At 34.3% G+C, this 13,912-nt stretch overlaps 1 protein-coding gene across 2 annotated transcripts in view; it reads left to right on the top strand.

Moving 5' to 3' along the window:
- KATNA1 (katanin catalytic subunit A1) overlaps nt 1–13,912 on the top strand; it is a 32,731-nt gene that overhangs the window by 16,940 nt on the left and 1,879 nt on the right. For both annotated transcript variants that reach the window (XM_001370854.5, XM_056818921.1), the window contains exons 5-10: nt 3,711–3,832; nt 4,712–4,817; nt 5,744–5,902; nt 10,037–10,163; nt 12,068–12,202; nt 12,737–12,863. In XM_001370854.5, coding sequence (XP_001370891.1) covers nt 3,711–3,832; nt 4,712–4,817; nt 5,744–5,902; nt 10,037–10,163; nt 12,068–12,202; nt 12,737–12,863 — 776 coding nt within the window. The remainder of the gene's footprint in view (nt 1–3,710; nt 3,833–4,711; nt 4,818–5,743; nt 5,903–10,036; nt 10,164–12,067; nt 12,203–12,736; nt 12,864–13,912) is intronic.

The raw sequence follows: 13,912 nt of genomic DNA, 5'->3' as shown, positions 1-13,912 counted from the left end.
TTGGGTTCAAATCTAGCCTTATATGCTCTCTAGCTGTGGTGACCCTGGGCAAGTCACTTAACCCTCTTTGCCTAGCCCTTGCCCAGATTCTGTATTATAGTTGTTAACAAAGACATAAAGTAAAGGTTAAAAAAAAAAAGCAACAAAAAACCCACTTAACTCATCCAATTTCTAGAACTACATGCAAACTCAGCAGCTGGCTGGGGCCTTAGTAATTTACTACTTTAATCTCACATGTTTATAGCCAAGGAATCTGAGTCCCCAAGAGGTTTAAGTACCTTGCTCAAAGTTATGCAGCTACCCAGGTCACACAGTATAGAGGCTAAACAGAATGCCATTTATTTTTCTTAGTTGAGTGCTTCTTTTTCTTTATTGTGCTGACTCCAATACTTTGTACTCTAGATCTATATGTACCATATTTTTTTAATATATGTGTGTGTAGGGGGGTGGTTTATATGTTTATATACATATATACACCTCTCAAAACACAATGAGAATTAACAGTGAGAATATAAGCCAGTTAGTTATCAAAGATAATAAGAAAAGATTTTTAAAAATATAAAAAACATGACTTTCGAGTTTTCATTTAGTTGTTCCTACTGCATTTTTATTTTTAATTTTTTTGGTAAAGATATTTTATTTTCCCAATTACATGTAATAAGTTTTCAAGTTATATGGTCCATATTGTCTCATTTCCCCTTCCTGGAGCTGGTAAACAACTTTATTTTGGTTATACTTGTATTATCACCCACTGCATTAAAAAAAAAATCCTTAGATTTTATTTAATTGCTATGAGAATATGAGCTTGGAGTAGAGTAAAAATAGAATTTATGTTTGGATACATTGATTAAATCACTCTAAGTAAGAAGAGGATTAGCCCTTAAAACCCTAACCCCCTTGCTTTTTTTCTTTTTCCATTTTTTAATATAATCCTTATTTAATTGTTTTAGTAATGTGTACATTTTACATGAGGACATAAAGTTAAATTTTTAATTTAAAAAAGCTCCTTAAAAATTTGTTGCACTTTTCATATAGGCCTAGACACATATATTTCTCTCCAGTAGTCAAGGAAGAGCTGTTTCTTTATAGAAACTTACTTTTAAATTGAAAATGTAGTCCTGGAAATAGATAGACATTTAGTTCTATAGCCTGTCTACTACCCATTAATTCCTTTTATCTTATGAATAGGAAGGGTGGGGGGAGGGAGGGGAGCTCTATACTAATTGATAAGTAGCAATAATAAGATGTAAACTATAGAAGAGTATTGACAGTTCAGCTGAAATTTTGAGGAGTTTTGAACAGGTTATTTAATTACCAAAAGGAAGAAAGAGGATTGTTTTTTTCCTCCAGGATCACACAAATAATAAGTAACATATTGATCTAGATATGGGCCATGTGGTTTTTCCCCAAATAACTGACATTTATTTTTCAGTATAAATCTACAATTTTTCTTTAAAAGAGTTATAATTTTGGAATTTGAAGTGTTGAAAATAAATGCTTTGGCCTCTTGCACCTATTAAACAAAGGTATCTATGTTCTTTATCCATTTGAAGTTAGTATTAGATTTTTCCTGGTCTTTATTGACTTCAGGGTCATTATCTGCCTATTTCACTGGACCTGTTTTAGGAATGTTATCCTTGACTCCATTCTTCACATTGAATAGTGTTTCTGCTTCAGTGATTATTTTCAGTGTCAATAGCCAGTTCTGGATTTTAACTATAAGATTTATGTTGCTTTTCAAATTTTAAGCCAATTGTTTGACACCAAAAGAGACTTATCAGGGGCAGCTAAATGACTCAGTGGATTGAGTGTCAGGCCTAGAGATGGGAGGTCCTGGGTTCAGATCTGTTCTCAAATACTTCCTAGCTATATGACTGAGCAAATCACTTAACCCCATTTGCCTAGCCTTTATTGCTCTTTGGCCTTGGAACTAATACTCAATATTGATTCTAAGACAGAAAGTAAAGATTTTTTAAAAAAGTAACTTAAAGACAATACGTTGAGTGTATGTAGTTCACCTTTAAAAGAGATAACAGAGGGGGATATGTAGGTGCAAATAAGTATCTGAAAGTTTCATTTTCGTTCACTAATTTTTGAACAGTATTATGTAAAAAGCCACTAAATATAGTGGATTACAGAAAGGTATGAGAAATGGTTTCTGCTTTGTAGGAGTTTATCTATGTTGGGGAAAAATATATGTATATCTGCATATGTTTGTGAGGTACAAACTGGGCATTCTTTTTTTTCTTGCATTGTAAGTGTTTCTTCAGGTACTTACTATAAATTAAGAGAAATTGAGGAGAAATTTTAATGGAAGAAGAGGTAGTATGGCTTTGTCAATTGCTAGTATCACTGCTGCAACAGATTGTCATTGGGAAGCTAACGAAAGGGGAAAGGAACAAGCCAGTTAAATGACTCTTATGTGCCAGGAACTGTTCTAAGGGCTTTTCAATTATTATCTCATTTGATCATCACACCTACCCTGCGAGGTAGGTGCTGTTATTATTTTTAAATTGACGAACTTGGGGCAGCTAAGTGGCTCAGTGGATTGAGAGCCAAGCATAGAGACAGGAGGTTCCAGGTTCAAATCTGGCCTTAGACATGTCCTTTGTTTTTAGAATGTGATTGTTTAAAGCAAACATTCTAGAATCAGTGAATTCTAGAATGTCAAGCATATGTAAAACTGAAAAAGTTCTATCACTACCTTAAGGAAAAGCTTTCTCTAGAGATTACCCAATAGGGTTGGAACCTAAGTAGCCTTATTTCTTCCCTCTTTCCCAACAGTTTTACAAACTGTGAGACTAATCTTTGTTTTTTTCATTCTTCTGCTTAAGAATTGTACCCCATTGCCTTTTACTTTGAGTGGAGCAGGAAGTTACCATTGATTTGACATCCTTGGTTGAAATTACTTTTCTAAATCTAGTAGTAGAAATGAACATAGCCTTGTGCAAGAATAGCAAGGAAGGGCCTACCTCAGTGGATTGGAGGATGCCTGGGGGAAATAATAGTTGGGCAAGATTTTGAAGGATTTGGAAAAAGCAGAGGAGTTTTACTTTAATGTAGAGAGCAATAGGAAATAACCACAAAATAGTGGCTAGTTTTGGATTTGACATGTTAGGAAGTAAGTGGTGGTGGAGAACTAGTTTGGGGAAATCCAAAGCAGATTTATTTGTAGTATTGATGAGGGCAGAGTAGATACTGAAGGTTAAACTGCAATCAAAGGCAAATAAAACCCTCTCCCAAATTTAATTCTGTTCAAATAATTGTTTTTCAACACATGCCCTAATAAATGCCTGCTGTTAGCCTTTGATTTGTGATTAGCTAGCTAATCACATTAAATGTTTGAATTTGTCACAACACAGACTTTTTTTAACGTACAATCCTATTTTCTAATCTTAATTTTTAAACCCTTTCTTTTACTTCCTATTAATGTCACTATTAATATGGAAATCAAAACTATGTAAAAACCCAAGGATATTGAATATGGCAGAAGGATTTTTCCTAGTCCTTGTTGTAGTCTTACTAATTTTTGTAGTATATTAATATCTTAAGTAGCAGCTTTATGTTTAACACAGGGATTATTATTGTTGACTTAAAGTGTTCACTTAAAGTGAATTGTAGTTACCATTAAGGCAGTATTGAAGTAGAGTTAATTCTTGGGAAAAATTTTTCTTGTGTGTGTATGTATGTATGTGTGTATTCATGAATAGAACAAATCACCTGCTGCAGTTACTGAACCAGAGACAAATAAATTTGATGGCACTGGATACGATAAAGACTTAGTAGAAGCTTTGGAAAGAGATATAATTTCCCAGAATCCAAATATTCGATGGTAAGTTACCAACTTGCAAAATGGTAAAGATTTAGAAAAATGTTACTGATAATGACATGCCATAACATTTTTGAAGTTAAGATGGAGTTGTAGATAATTTATAGAAAGGTAATCATAATATTTGTCCTGTTAGGACACTGAAATTTCAAAGCTTTTCTGTATTTCATTTGAGACACAACATTCATTGAGGTGGTTCTCTGATCCTTATTTTACTGATTTGCCCAGTGACCTGCAGCTAGTTAGCTGGGGTGACAGGTGAATTTGGCTCAAAATTCTAGCACCACCTTGTAGAGAAGAAAAATTAATTATTTTTTGTGAACCATTTGACTGTTTTCTTTTGTCTCCAAGAGTAAACCTAAATAGAGGTTAAAGCTTTTCAGTTGTCTATAGTTCCTTGGGGAACATCCTTTTAGAGTTGGGTTTGGGACTTAAATATCTCAACCTGTTTTTGTTAATGCATGTTTTACTGTATTTAGTATTGCTAGATTCATTGCCTTAGGAATTTGGCTTGGACATAATGATTGTATAAACCAAGAAGTGGCTGTTCTTTGTACATGGTAATAGCAATGCTCCTAAGTAAGCAGCCAGACCCGTTCTTTGTAATTAAACAGTTTGACATTTCTTTTTATTTCTAGAATCAAGAAATAAATTTTGAGTTCTTTAGAGAGATTTCTGATTGTCCATTGCACAAATACATGAATTTGTGTATATATACATATATGTATATATATAAAAATCAAACATTTTATATACATATATATATATATATTTACATATATATACCAAGATAGACTTACTTTGTAAGGATCATTTGTCAGATTTCTGATAATAAAGTTTTAAATCTCTAAGGAACTGTTGATCTTTTTCCTTTTCTTACAGGGATGACATAGCTGACTTAGTAGAAGCTAAAAAATTACTCAAGGAAGCAGTGGTTTTACCTATGTGGATGCCAGAATTCTTTAAGGGAATTAGGAGACCATGGAAAGTAAGTCTTCTCTACCCTCTTAGTAAACTTAGGCATCATTAGTGTAGTTGTGGCACATGTCCTAATATAAATCAAGGTTTGCTTATTTTTTATTTGAAAAATATTTTTTGATAAGAAATTTTTGCATATAGATGAAATATCATTGCAAAGTTTATAGACTGAAAACAAGTACAACAACTTTTAGGTAATTTCTAGAGGTTGTGGAATGAGTTTGAATGTCATAACATGAAGTATTTCAGAATTAATATGCAGGTAATTGTCAATTAAATACAGTACCTTAAGATTTTTATTTGACCACAGATTTTAAAATTACTGGCTCTGATTTTTGAGGCAGCTAGTAAAAAAAAGTGGATAAAAATGATAAATGTGACCATTAGTTGCAAGCAAGTCAAGTGAGTACCAGTTAGAGTTACTCAAAGAAACTAATAATCTTCAGAAACTCATGTGTTGGTTCTAAACACATAACTTAAAAAATAATGTGGAAGGTTATTTAAGGGGGAAAGAGAAGGGAATAAGGATTTAATAGTGCCAACTATGTGCCAGATACTGTGCTAAGCACTTTTTACAAATATTATCTCATTTGATCCTCAATTTAGGGCCTCAAAAAATATAGGTCTTCTGGGCTAGAGGAGTTAGATATCTACTTTCAGATGACTGAGCTTGTCTGAGCACAAGGTGTGTTAATTGTTGAGTGTTATATGGGTAGCTATAATGTGTCCTCTTTAAAATGTGTCTTTCTTGGTCAGGGGAGGAGGGATGATGGGAAGGATACCAACATATTTCATAAAACTAGCCTTTTGCCTTATTAGTCATTTCAATATTTGTATGAGTTGTTTTGGAATTGGCAGAAATGACTTATTAAAAAACAGAACTATCCATAATCGTAAAGGTTCGTGTTAATTCTTATGTTACTGTATTTCCAACAGGGGGTGTTGATGGTTGGTCCACCTGGCACTGGAAAGACTCTGCTTGCTAAAGCTGTAGCTACTGAATGCAAAACAACATTTTTCAATGTTTCTTCATCAACCCTTACCTCCAAGTACAGAGGAGAGTCTGAGAAGCTTGTTCGCCTTCTGTTTGAAATGGTGAATGTTTGAGAGAGCTCTAATGATTTCATACCTCATTTTTCCCCTCCCATTTTTTCCCTATACTTCTTTTAGGGATTAGAAAGTAAGTTGTAACTATCTCAGTGTATTCAGTGCCCAATAAAACCTAGAATGATAGCTAGTGTAGCATTTGCCAGAAGTCCAGCGTCTGTAGACATCATTTCAATTGTAATTGTAAACTGTCAACTAAGGCTTGCTTGTGTAACATAATTCTCCACTTCTCTCAGGATTGAGATCTGGTGTATTTGGACTTTGAAATAATTCTTGATCTGCCTTTTGTGTAAATTTGTTATTTCAGTGATTAAAAATCTTAACAGTGTGATTATAGTCATTCCATTTGGTGAAAATCTTGAATAGTTGTGGAGCTTGTTTCATTTAATTTTTTTTAACTGGGCATGTTAATCAAATCAAATACCTTATATTTAATGATTCAATTGTTGACTTAAGTTTAGCGGTTTTATTAGAGGTTTTCTCCTTTTTTTCTTTCTTTTTTTAACCTTTGTTGTCCTTTAAAAATCTGTAGAAGAAAAATGTAATTCCTCAAATTCTGACATAGTATTTTCAATCTGAATTTCATTATTAAACTTGACTTGTAATACTGTCTTTGTTTTAGGGAGTAATTTAGTTCTTATTAAGGTGCTGTTTTGCATATGTGGTCATATTTATTTGGGTACATTAGTGGATTTTGCTTGTTTCATTTGGGGAGAGTAATTTTAATTTGTTGTCTTGCTTTTTAGATCTCACTTTTCTTTTGAAATATGATTTCAAATGTATAGTTGTTAGACCTAACCTTCCTATGGAAGGGAGAGCCCAAGTATAAACCTGGACACTCAGCAACCTGAGTTTGGAAAGTGATTAGAATCAGTGGTGCAGGTATATAACATTGATTAGTTTTAGGGTAATCAGTGAGATGTTTATTAAATACTTGATAAAGTGTCTCACACTGTGCCAGGTTATAGAGATACAAGCTGATCTTCCATGGGTTCCAGTTTGTATCTAACAGTACATCGTTGTCTTAAGGGAAAGCTCAGATTGGCTTAGAATGGCTTGGAAGTTAGGAAGAGAAAAATTCAGCAAGGGGAACAAAGCTCATAACTGGAACAGTGTCTAGATCTTACCAGCTGAACAGTGGGAACACACCGGTAAAGGTGGATGATATAATATAACCACCAAGCTAACTAAAAAGATCTGACTAGTAGAATTTTAGTGGGCTAACCAGACTTGGGGTACAGAGAGAAGTAAGCTTCTGTGGGACATTGTAATCATTCCCAATATAGAGAGGTGGAATACCTAAAATTCAAAGTGGGGAAAAGCTTTGCAGCTGATTGAGTCCTGCCTCCATATTTTTGCATGTGCTGTCCCCTCGGTCTAGAATTTGCTCCCTCTCATATCTGCCTCTTAAAAGCCTAGCTTCTCTGGCTGCAAACACTTCCTAGCTTTGTGTCCCTGGGAAAGTCACATAACTCCAAATGCCTAGCCCTTACTTCTTCTGCCTTAGAATGGATACATCGGTTCTAAGACAGAAAATAAGGGTTTTAATTTTAAAAAAGAAGCAGCAGGCTTGTCTTCTTTCATCCTAATGGGCTTTCTTCCCTGACAAACCCTCTTTCCCTTTTTGGTGCTTTCTTCCTCCTCAAATTATCTTATATTTGTTTACCTTTTTTGCATGTTATTTGTGTCTAGTAAAATGTAATTTCCTTGAGAGCAGGGACTATTTCTCATTTTGTTTTTGTATCCTCAGTGCCTACAATATAGTAGATGTTTAATAGATGCTTATTAAATTGAATTGAGAGGGTCCTTAGAAATTTTATTGCTGGGAAAACACTACATGAGGTCATAGCATGGAAATCTCAAGTAATAATCAAGTCTGTATAAAGATGAAAGTGCTTGTTAGGGGAGAATGGATGATTTATTAATCTATATGAAGAGTATTTGGATTAAAAATCACAAAATTTGAACATTATAAACTTGTAGGTTATGAATTATTAGATGATAGACCTAAATCAGTAAGCATTTATTAGCTACCTTCTTTGTGGTAGACACTTTTGCCTTAATTAGCACAAAGATGCAAAGATGAAAGCTTCTGAGAGAGAGAGAGAGAGAGAGAGAGAGAGAGAGAGAGAGAGAAAATTCAAATGCAAAGCAGTTTTTAGAGGGAGGAACAAATAATTAAAGTAATCAAGAATAGCTTTATGTATAAGGTGGTGCTTAATTGAATCTGGAAGTAAACCAAGGATTCCAAGAAGTGGAGAGAGAACATTCTAGAACTGAGAGACAATCAGATGAAATATCATGTGTGAGGAACAGAAGATAGGCCAAAATGACTGAATTGTAGGAGGGGTATAATGTGTAAAGTTTAAAAGAGTAAGGAGAACTTGAAATGCTAGAGGAGTTTAGATTTCATCCCTAAAGTATTAGGAAGCTCTGTTGAAGTTTAATGAGCAGAAGGGTGGCATTATTAGACCTGTCCTTTAGTAAAATAATTTTCACAGCTTTGTTGAATGCGCCCAGATTTGAGGTAGGTAGTCTAGGCCATTACATTAGTCCAAGTAAGTGATGAAGCCCAAAAATAAAGTGATGGTTCTGTAAGTAGAGAGAAGGGAACATGTAAGAAATGTTGCATAGATAGAAACAATAAGATCTGATGAATGATTGGATATATGGGATAAGAGAAGGAGGGATCAAATTGGTTCAGTACATTTTAGTAAACTATGAAACTTCTAGTATATTTAAATTATATTCTTTCTAAACTTTATCCACTACTAAAATGTGCCAGGTAGTATATTAAGGTCTGACTTCTTTCTCAAAAAGATATGATTAAATGCCTTGTTTTTACTTAAAAGCAACCTTAGTAGGACTTAGATATTAGTTAATCCCTTCATAATTCCTGTTATTATTTGGGCTTGAAACTCATAATGGATGAGTATTTATTTTTTTAAGCTAAAATATAACATGTTTAGTCCTTGAAGTTGTTCATGACTTGACTGGTAGGAGCTTTTTTGTTCTAAATGATTTTTACTAAAAAGGTTTTGTTAACTATTTGTCTAAAAGTAGAACTGGCCTGAAGTAGTACTTTAAAGATGAATTTAATATTTTTGCACATAGTTGCAGAATGGAATGTGTTTAAAATGCCCCTAGGTATCATCTGTATATTATTAAATATATTTGTTTCACCCAATCTTTGTTTCCTTCATATATAGGAAATTTATGTATATGGAAAATTTACTTATTTAAGTAAAGTAGAAAATAATGTTAATTTAATTTCCTATATTCTTAATATTTCATGGAGGAGTGGCATAACAAAAACATTTTTATCCCATGATAAGATTTCTTCTAATTAGGGAGTTGATGTTACAGTGGAAAGAATTTCTGGGTTTAGTTTCAAAGGACCTGTATTCATATCTTGCCTCTGTCACAACCAGTGTGACTGTGGACAGATTGTTTAAACTCTAGGCATCGATTTCTTTAATTCCCTTATCAATACTATACAGAGATTGGACTCGATGACATCTAAGTTCCCTTCTAACATTACATCTGTGATTCTATGCCCTTTCTAGAATACATGTAAATAAGCATTTACAACTGCATATAATTGCCCTTTTTCTTTCTGGCATTACAATCTACATGACATTTGTATATCTGCCTTAAAATGTTAAAAAATAGATAGCTAAATACCTTTCATTAGAAGTGATCTGGAATATGTTGCATATGTAAGATTCAAGTACAGGAAAAGGATATATATATAGAGTTCATGACTTAACTTTTCTCACCTTTTCTTGAAGAGGTCTAAGTAGTATAGTGTAGTTGATAAAGAGCTGACCTCAAAATCAGGAGGACTTGAGTTTCTTTTTTCACTTATTATATATACTGGCTGTATACCTGTGGGTCTAGTCCCTTAACCTCTCCAGTGCCCTCAGAGACTTTTAGGACTAGAAATTACATATACATTGGTAGAGGGAATTTCTTTGATAGAAGGTCATTCTATGGAATAGAACCACAGGTCCAGATTAAAAAAAAAAATCTTTCTATTGCAAAGAAGACTCTTCTATAATTGATCATCTAGTTGTTGATCTGTTTTAACATAACCTGGTATCATGTTCCATTTTTCTTTAGGCTCGGTTTTATTCTCCAACAACAATATTTATTGATGAGATAGATTCCATTTGTAGTCGAAGAGGAACCTCTGAGGAGCATGAAGCAAGCCGAAGGGTAAAAGCAGAACTACTGGTTCAGATGGATGGTAAATAAATTTACTTTGGGACAAGTAGGGATGAGCATCTGGAACCTTTCCTATTCTTAATTCCCTCTTGACTCTTTGACCAATATTTTTCATACATTTAGAGTTGTGTAAGAGGGAAAATTATGAGACTGGATGCAAATTAATAATTTTATTAATCAAAAGTAGTAGGGGAAAAGATGGAAAAATAGGATAGATATTTTCCTCATTGCTCCATTTAGCTTGCTATTCTGTGGCTGCCATTAGGGCCCCCTAACCACTCTCACCAGAAAGTCCAACCAGCAAGAGAACCAGAAGAGAAGAGAGTGAAATCTGCTCTTGCTTCAGTTTATCAAACTTTTTCTACACCCACCAACTCTCATGCATCATGTCTCAGGAGCCAATTGTGGCTTTCTGTTTTTCCTGAGTCACCCAGAGGGATGTGCAAGGAACATCGCCCTGTGCCCTGTCTCATGATCTCTTGACTCCTTTGCTACCTTTTTCTGGCTGCCATTCTATCCTTGCCTCCAGGTCAAGTAGTCAACAGGAGATGAGGTTATATTCTTGACCCCAGGAAAAAGGGGAGGGTAAATTTCTCCCTAACTCCCCTGCACAATGCCCCCTTTGATTCTGGGTGACCAGCATGTTAAATCCCCATACTTGGGTTTTCTAGGAGAGTAACATGTCAGGTCTCCCCAGTCAATCAGTCTACATATGGAGCCTATACATTTAAAGATCCTCTTACTAGAGTTATATAAAATATTGTACCTTATATAGAGTGAATTAAAACAATTTGGGGAATAAGAAGGAAATAGAGAAGGAAAAAAATGATTGATAGACACATTGACAGAAAGCCAATTAGGGGGCACTTCCCTTTGGCATAAGAGTTTACATTCAAAATAAATAATAGGTTCAGTTTATTATATCCCAAAGTTTACTCTGGATCTCTTGATGTAGAGTATGATTTTTGTAAGCATCCATCCGTATGGCATCTTCTCCAGAAGATCTACTTTCTTGATTTGGGGTGTTGATGATTTTCTTTTCCTAAAATTGCTTTAAAAAATCTTAGACCTTGGATTTTAGGATAATCATACAGGTGGTGATAGTAAGAATCCAGGAATCATTCATGGGTGTTGGTGGCAACAATGCAGCATAGCAGATGTTTTCTTTGGCACCTGCTAATGTACATGTTGGTGATTTTTAACCTTCATTTTCACATTTCTCCAATTTTAATGGCTTACATTTATATATTACTTTACCCTATCTCACTTGAGCTAATAGAATGTAAATTCCTTGAGATCAGGGACTTTTTTTTTATGTCTCTTGTGCCACATACAAGTGTGTAAAATGTTGGTTGAATTGAATAGAAAATAATAAAAAAATTAAAAATAGAGTAAAGGTGATTCATGCAGTATTAACTGTATTTTACAGATGGTGAAACTTAGGCTTAATGAAGTTGGAAAGATTGCCTAAGGTCAAACAGTAACATTCAGAGTGATATGTTCCGATTATAAAACCAATGCTCTTTCCACTATATCATGTTTTTTCTCAGCGTTAACAGAATTAACAGGATGTTGGTTTTTCTTTTTCATGGGATGAGCTATACTTTTGGAAAATAGATTTGCATATGTTGATTATTATGATTGATAACCATTTGAGCCCTTTTTTATTTACTAGGAGCTAAACTGTCCTATTTTTTTTCATTCCTGAGCTCTAATTATTTGCTTTAATTAGAATGGTGCTGGCAAAGTCACAACAAACTTAAGATTGAAGTATAGGAAGTAATACCTTGTTGTTCTGCCAAATGTTTTATAATCCTTATTATTTCAAAAGTGATTATCATTACAGCAGTATTACAATTATAATTTTTAACATGATTTATGGGACCAGACTCTTCCTTTTCTTCTCTGTCTTCTCCTTTCTTTTAGGAGTTGGAGGGGCTTCTGAAAATGATGACCCTTCCAAAATGGTTATGGTTCTTGCAGCTACTAATTTTCCTTGGGATATTGATGAGGCTTTAAGACGGCGATTAGAAAAAAGAATTTACATTCCATTACCATCAGGTATTGTTACTTAGATTGTATCATATCTTTCAACAAACCATTTGAGTGTGCCTTTGGTTAACAAAAATAAATTCTCTCCCACTCCTTATGTCCCCCACTGGAAAAAACAAAAGAAAAGAAATATAAAACATTTTAATAGATAATGCAGAGTCAAGCAAAATAAATCCCCAAATTGATAATACCTTTTCCACAGTTGGTCAACTTGGCCAATCTGATGAGGGTGAGGAGGAACTTTGGAGTTGTTTTATTTTCATTTCTCTATTTGTTGAAGCATTTTTTCACTTGGTTATTGATGCTTTGAATTTCGTCCTTAAATCATTTGACCACTCATTAGTTGGGGACTTGCTCTACAACTAAGAATTAAGGGTAGCAACTACTTGGAGATAGTCTTACTTTTCTGTACTGAACAAGTAAATGAGAGGGTGAAATATGACAAAGGAACTCTCCTAAAAAGAGAAGTGTGAAGGTATGAGAAATTGCCTAATCAATATGTTGGGGGCTCACAATTTTTTTTTGTTTTTAATGTCTGTCTAGCGAAAGGAAGAGAAGAACTCTTGCGAATAAGTCTACGTGAACTGGAGTTAGCTGATGATGTTGATCTTGCAAGTATAGCAGAAAATATGGAAGGTTATTCAGGTGCAGATATTACCAATGTATGCAGGTAGGAATTCTTTTGGATGGAAGGTCTTTTGTGGATATTGGTTTCTTTAGAGTTTTTATATTATGTTAAATGAAATCTCAAGTCATTTTAGATCCTTAGTTAGAAACTGATTTTGAAGAGAAAATATTTTATCATGTTCTGCTTAATTTAAAATTTAAGCCAGGTTTCACATATTCTATATGAGTAATGTAGTTATATTTCATAAGTAGGCCTTATAGAGGTTCAGTGAAGCAACATGATTTCTTGTACTCTCCCTCTGTACAATATGGGAAAATAATGGCTAGTCAATAGTTTAGGACATATTAATAGTTAAATGACCAAACCCCAAGAGGGTGATCTTGAGTGTCGGGGATCTGCCCTTTAAACCTGTGCTATTAAAAAAAATTTTTTTTTAAACCCTTACCTTCCATCTTGGAGTCAATACTGTGTATTGATTCTAAGGCAGAAGAGTGGTAAGGGCTGGGCAATGGGGGTCAAGTGACTTGCCCAGGGTCACACAGCTGGGAAGTGTCTGAGGCCAGATTTGAACCTAGGACCTCCCATCAGGCCTGGCTCTCAATCCACTGAGCTACTGAGCTGTACCCTGTGCTATTAAATTTTTAAAAAATTGTAGGTGACACAGTCACATTCCTATAGTCCAATCCATAACAAGAAGAATCTTCTCCACTACATAACTAATGACCAGTTAGCCTTTGCTTGAAAACCTCCAATTCTACAAGGAACCCATTACTTACTGAGTCAAGCTAGTTCTAAATATTAGGAGTTTTTATTTATATTAAGCAGAAATCTTTGCAGCTTTTACTTTAGGCATGTAGGTAGAACAATGGATAGTCTTAGAATCAGCAAGATCCGAGTTCAAATTTGCCATTCTCAGTTTTCCTAACTGTTAAGTGGAGATAATAATAGCCCCTTATCTCACAGGGCTATTACGAGAATCAAACAAGATAATATTTGTAAAATGCTTAGAAGGACAATGCCTGACACACGGTAGGCACTCAATAAATACCTGTTCCTTTCCCCTTCTGTCTATTTCTCTTGGTCTTCTTGAG

Source organism: Monodelphis domestica, chromosome 2, assembly GCF_027887165.1.
Source record: "Monodelphis domestica isolate mMonDom1 chromosome 2, mMonDom1.pri, whole genome shotgun sequence".
Taxonomy (NCBI): domain Eukaryota; kingdom Metazoa; phylum Chordata; class Mammalia; order Didelphimorphia; family Didelphidae; genus Monodelphis; species Monodelphis domestica.
Note: the sequence above shows the minus strand (reverse complement) of the source record. Positions and strands in the feature narration are given on the sequence as shown.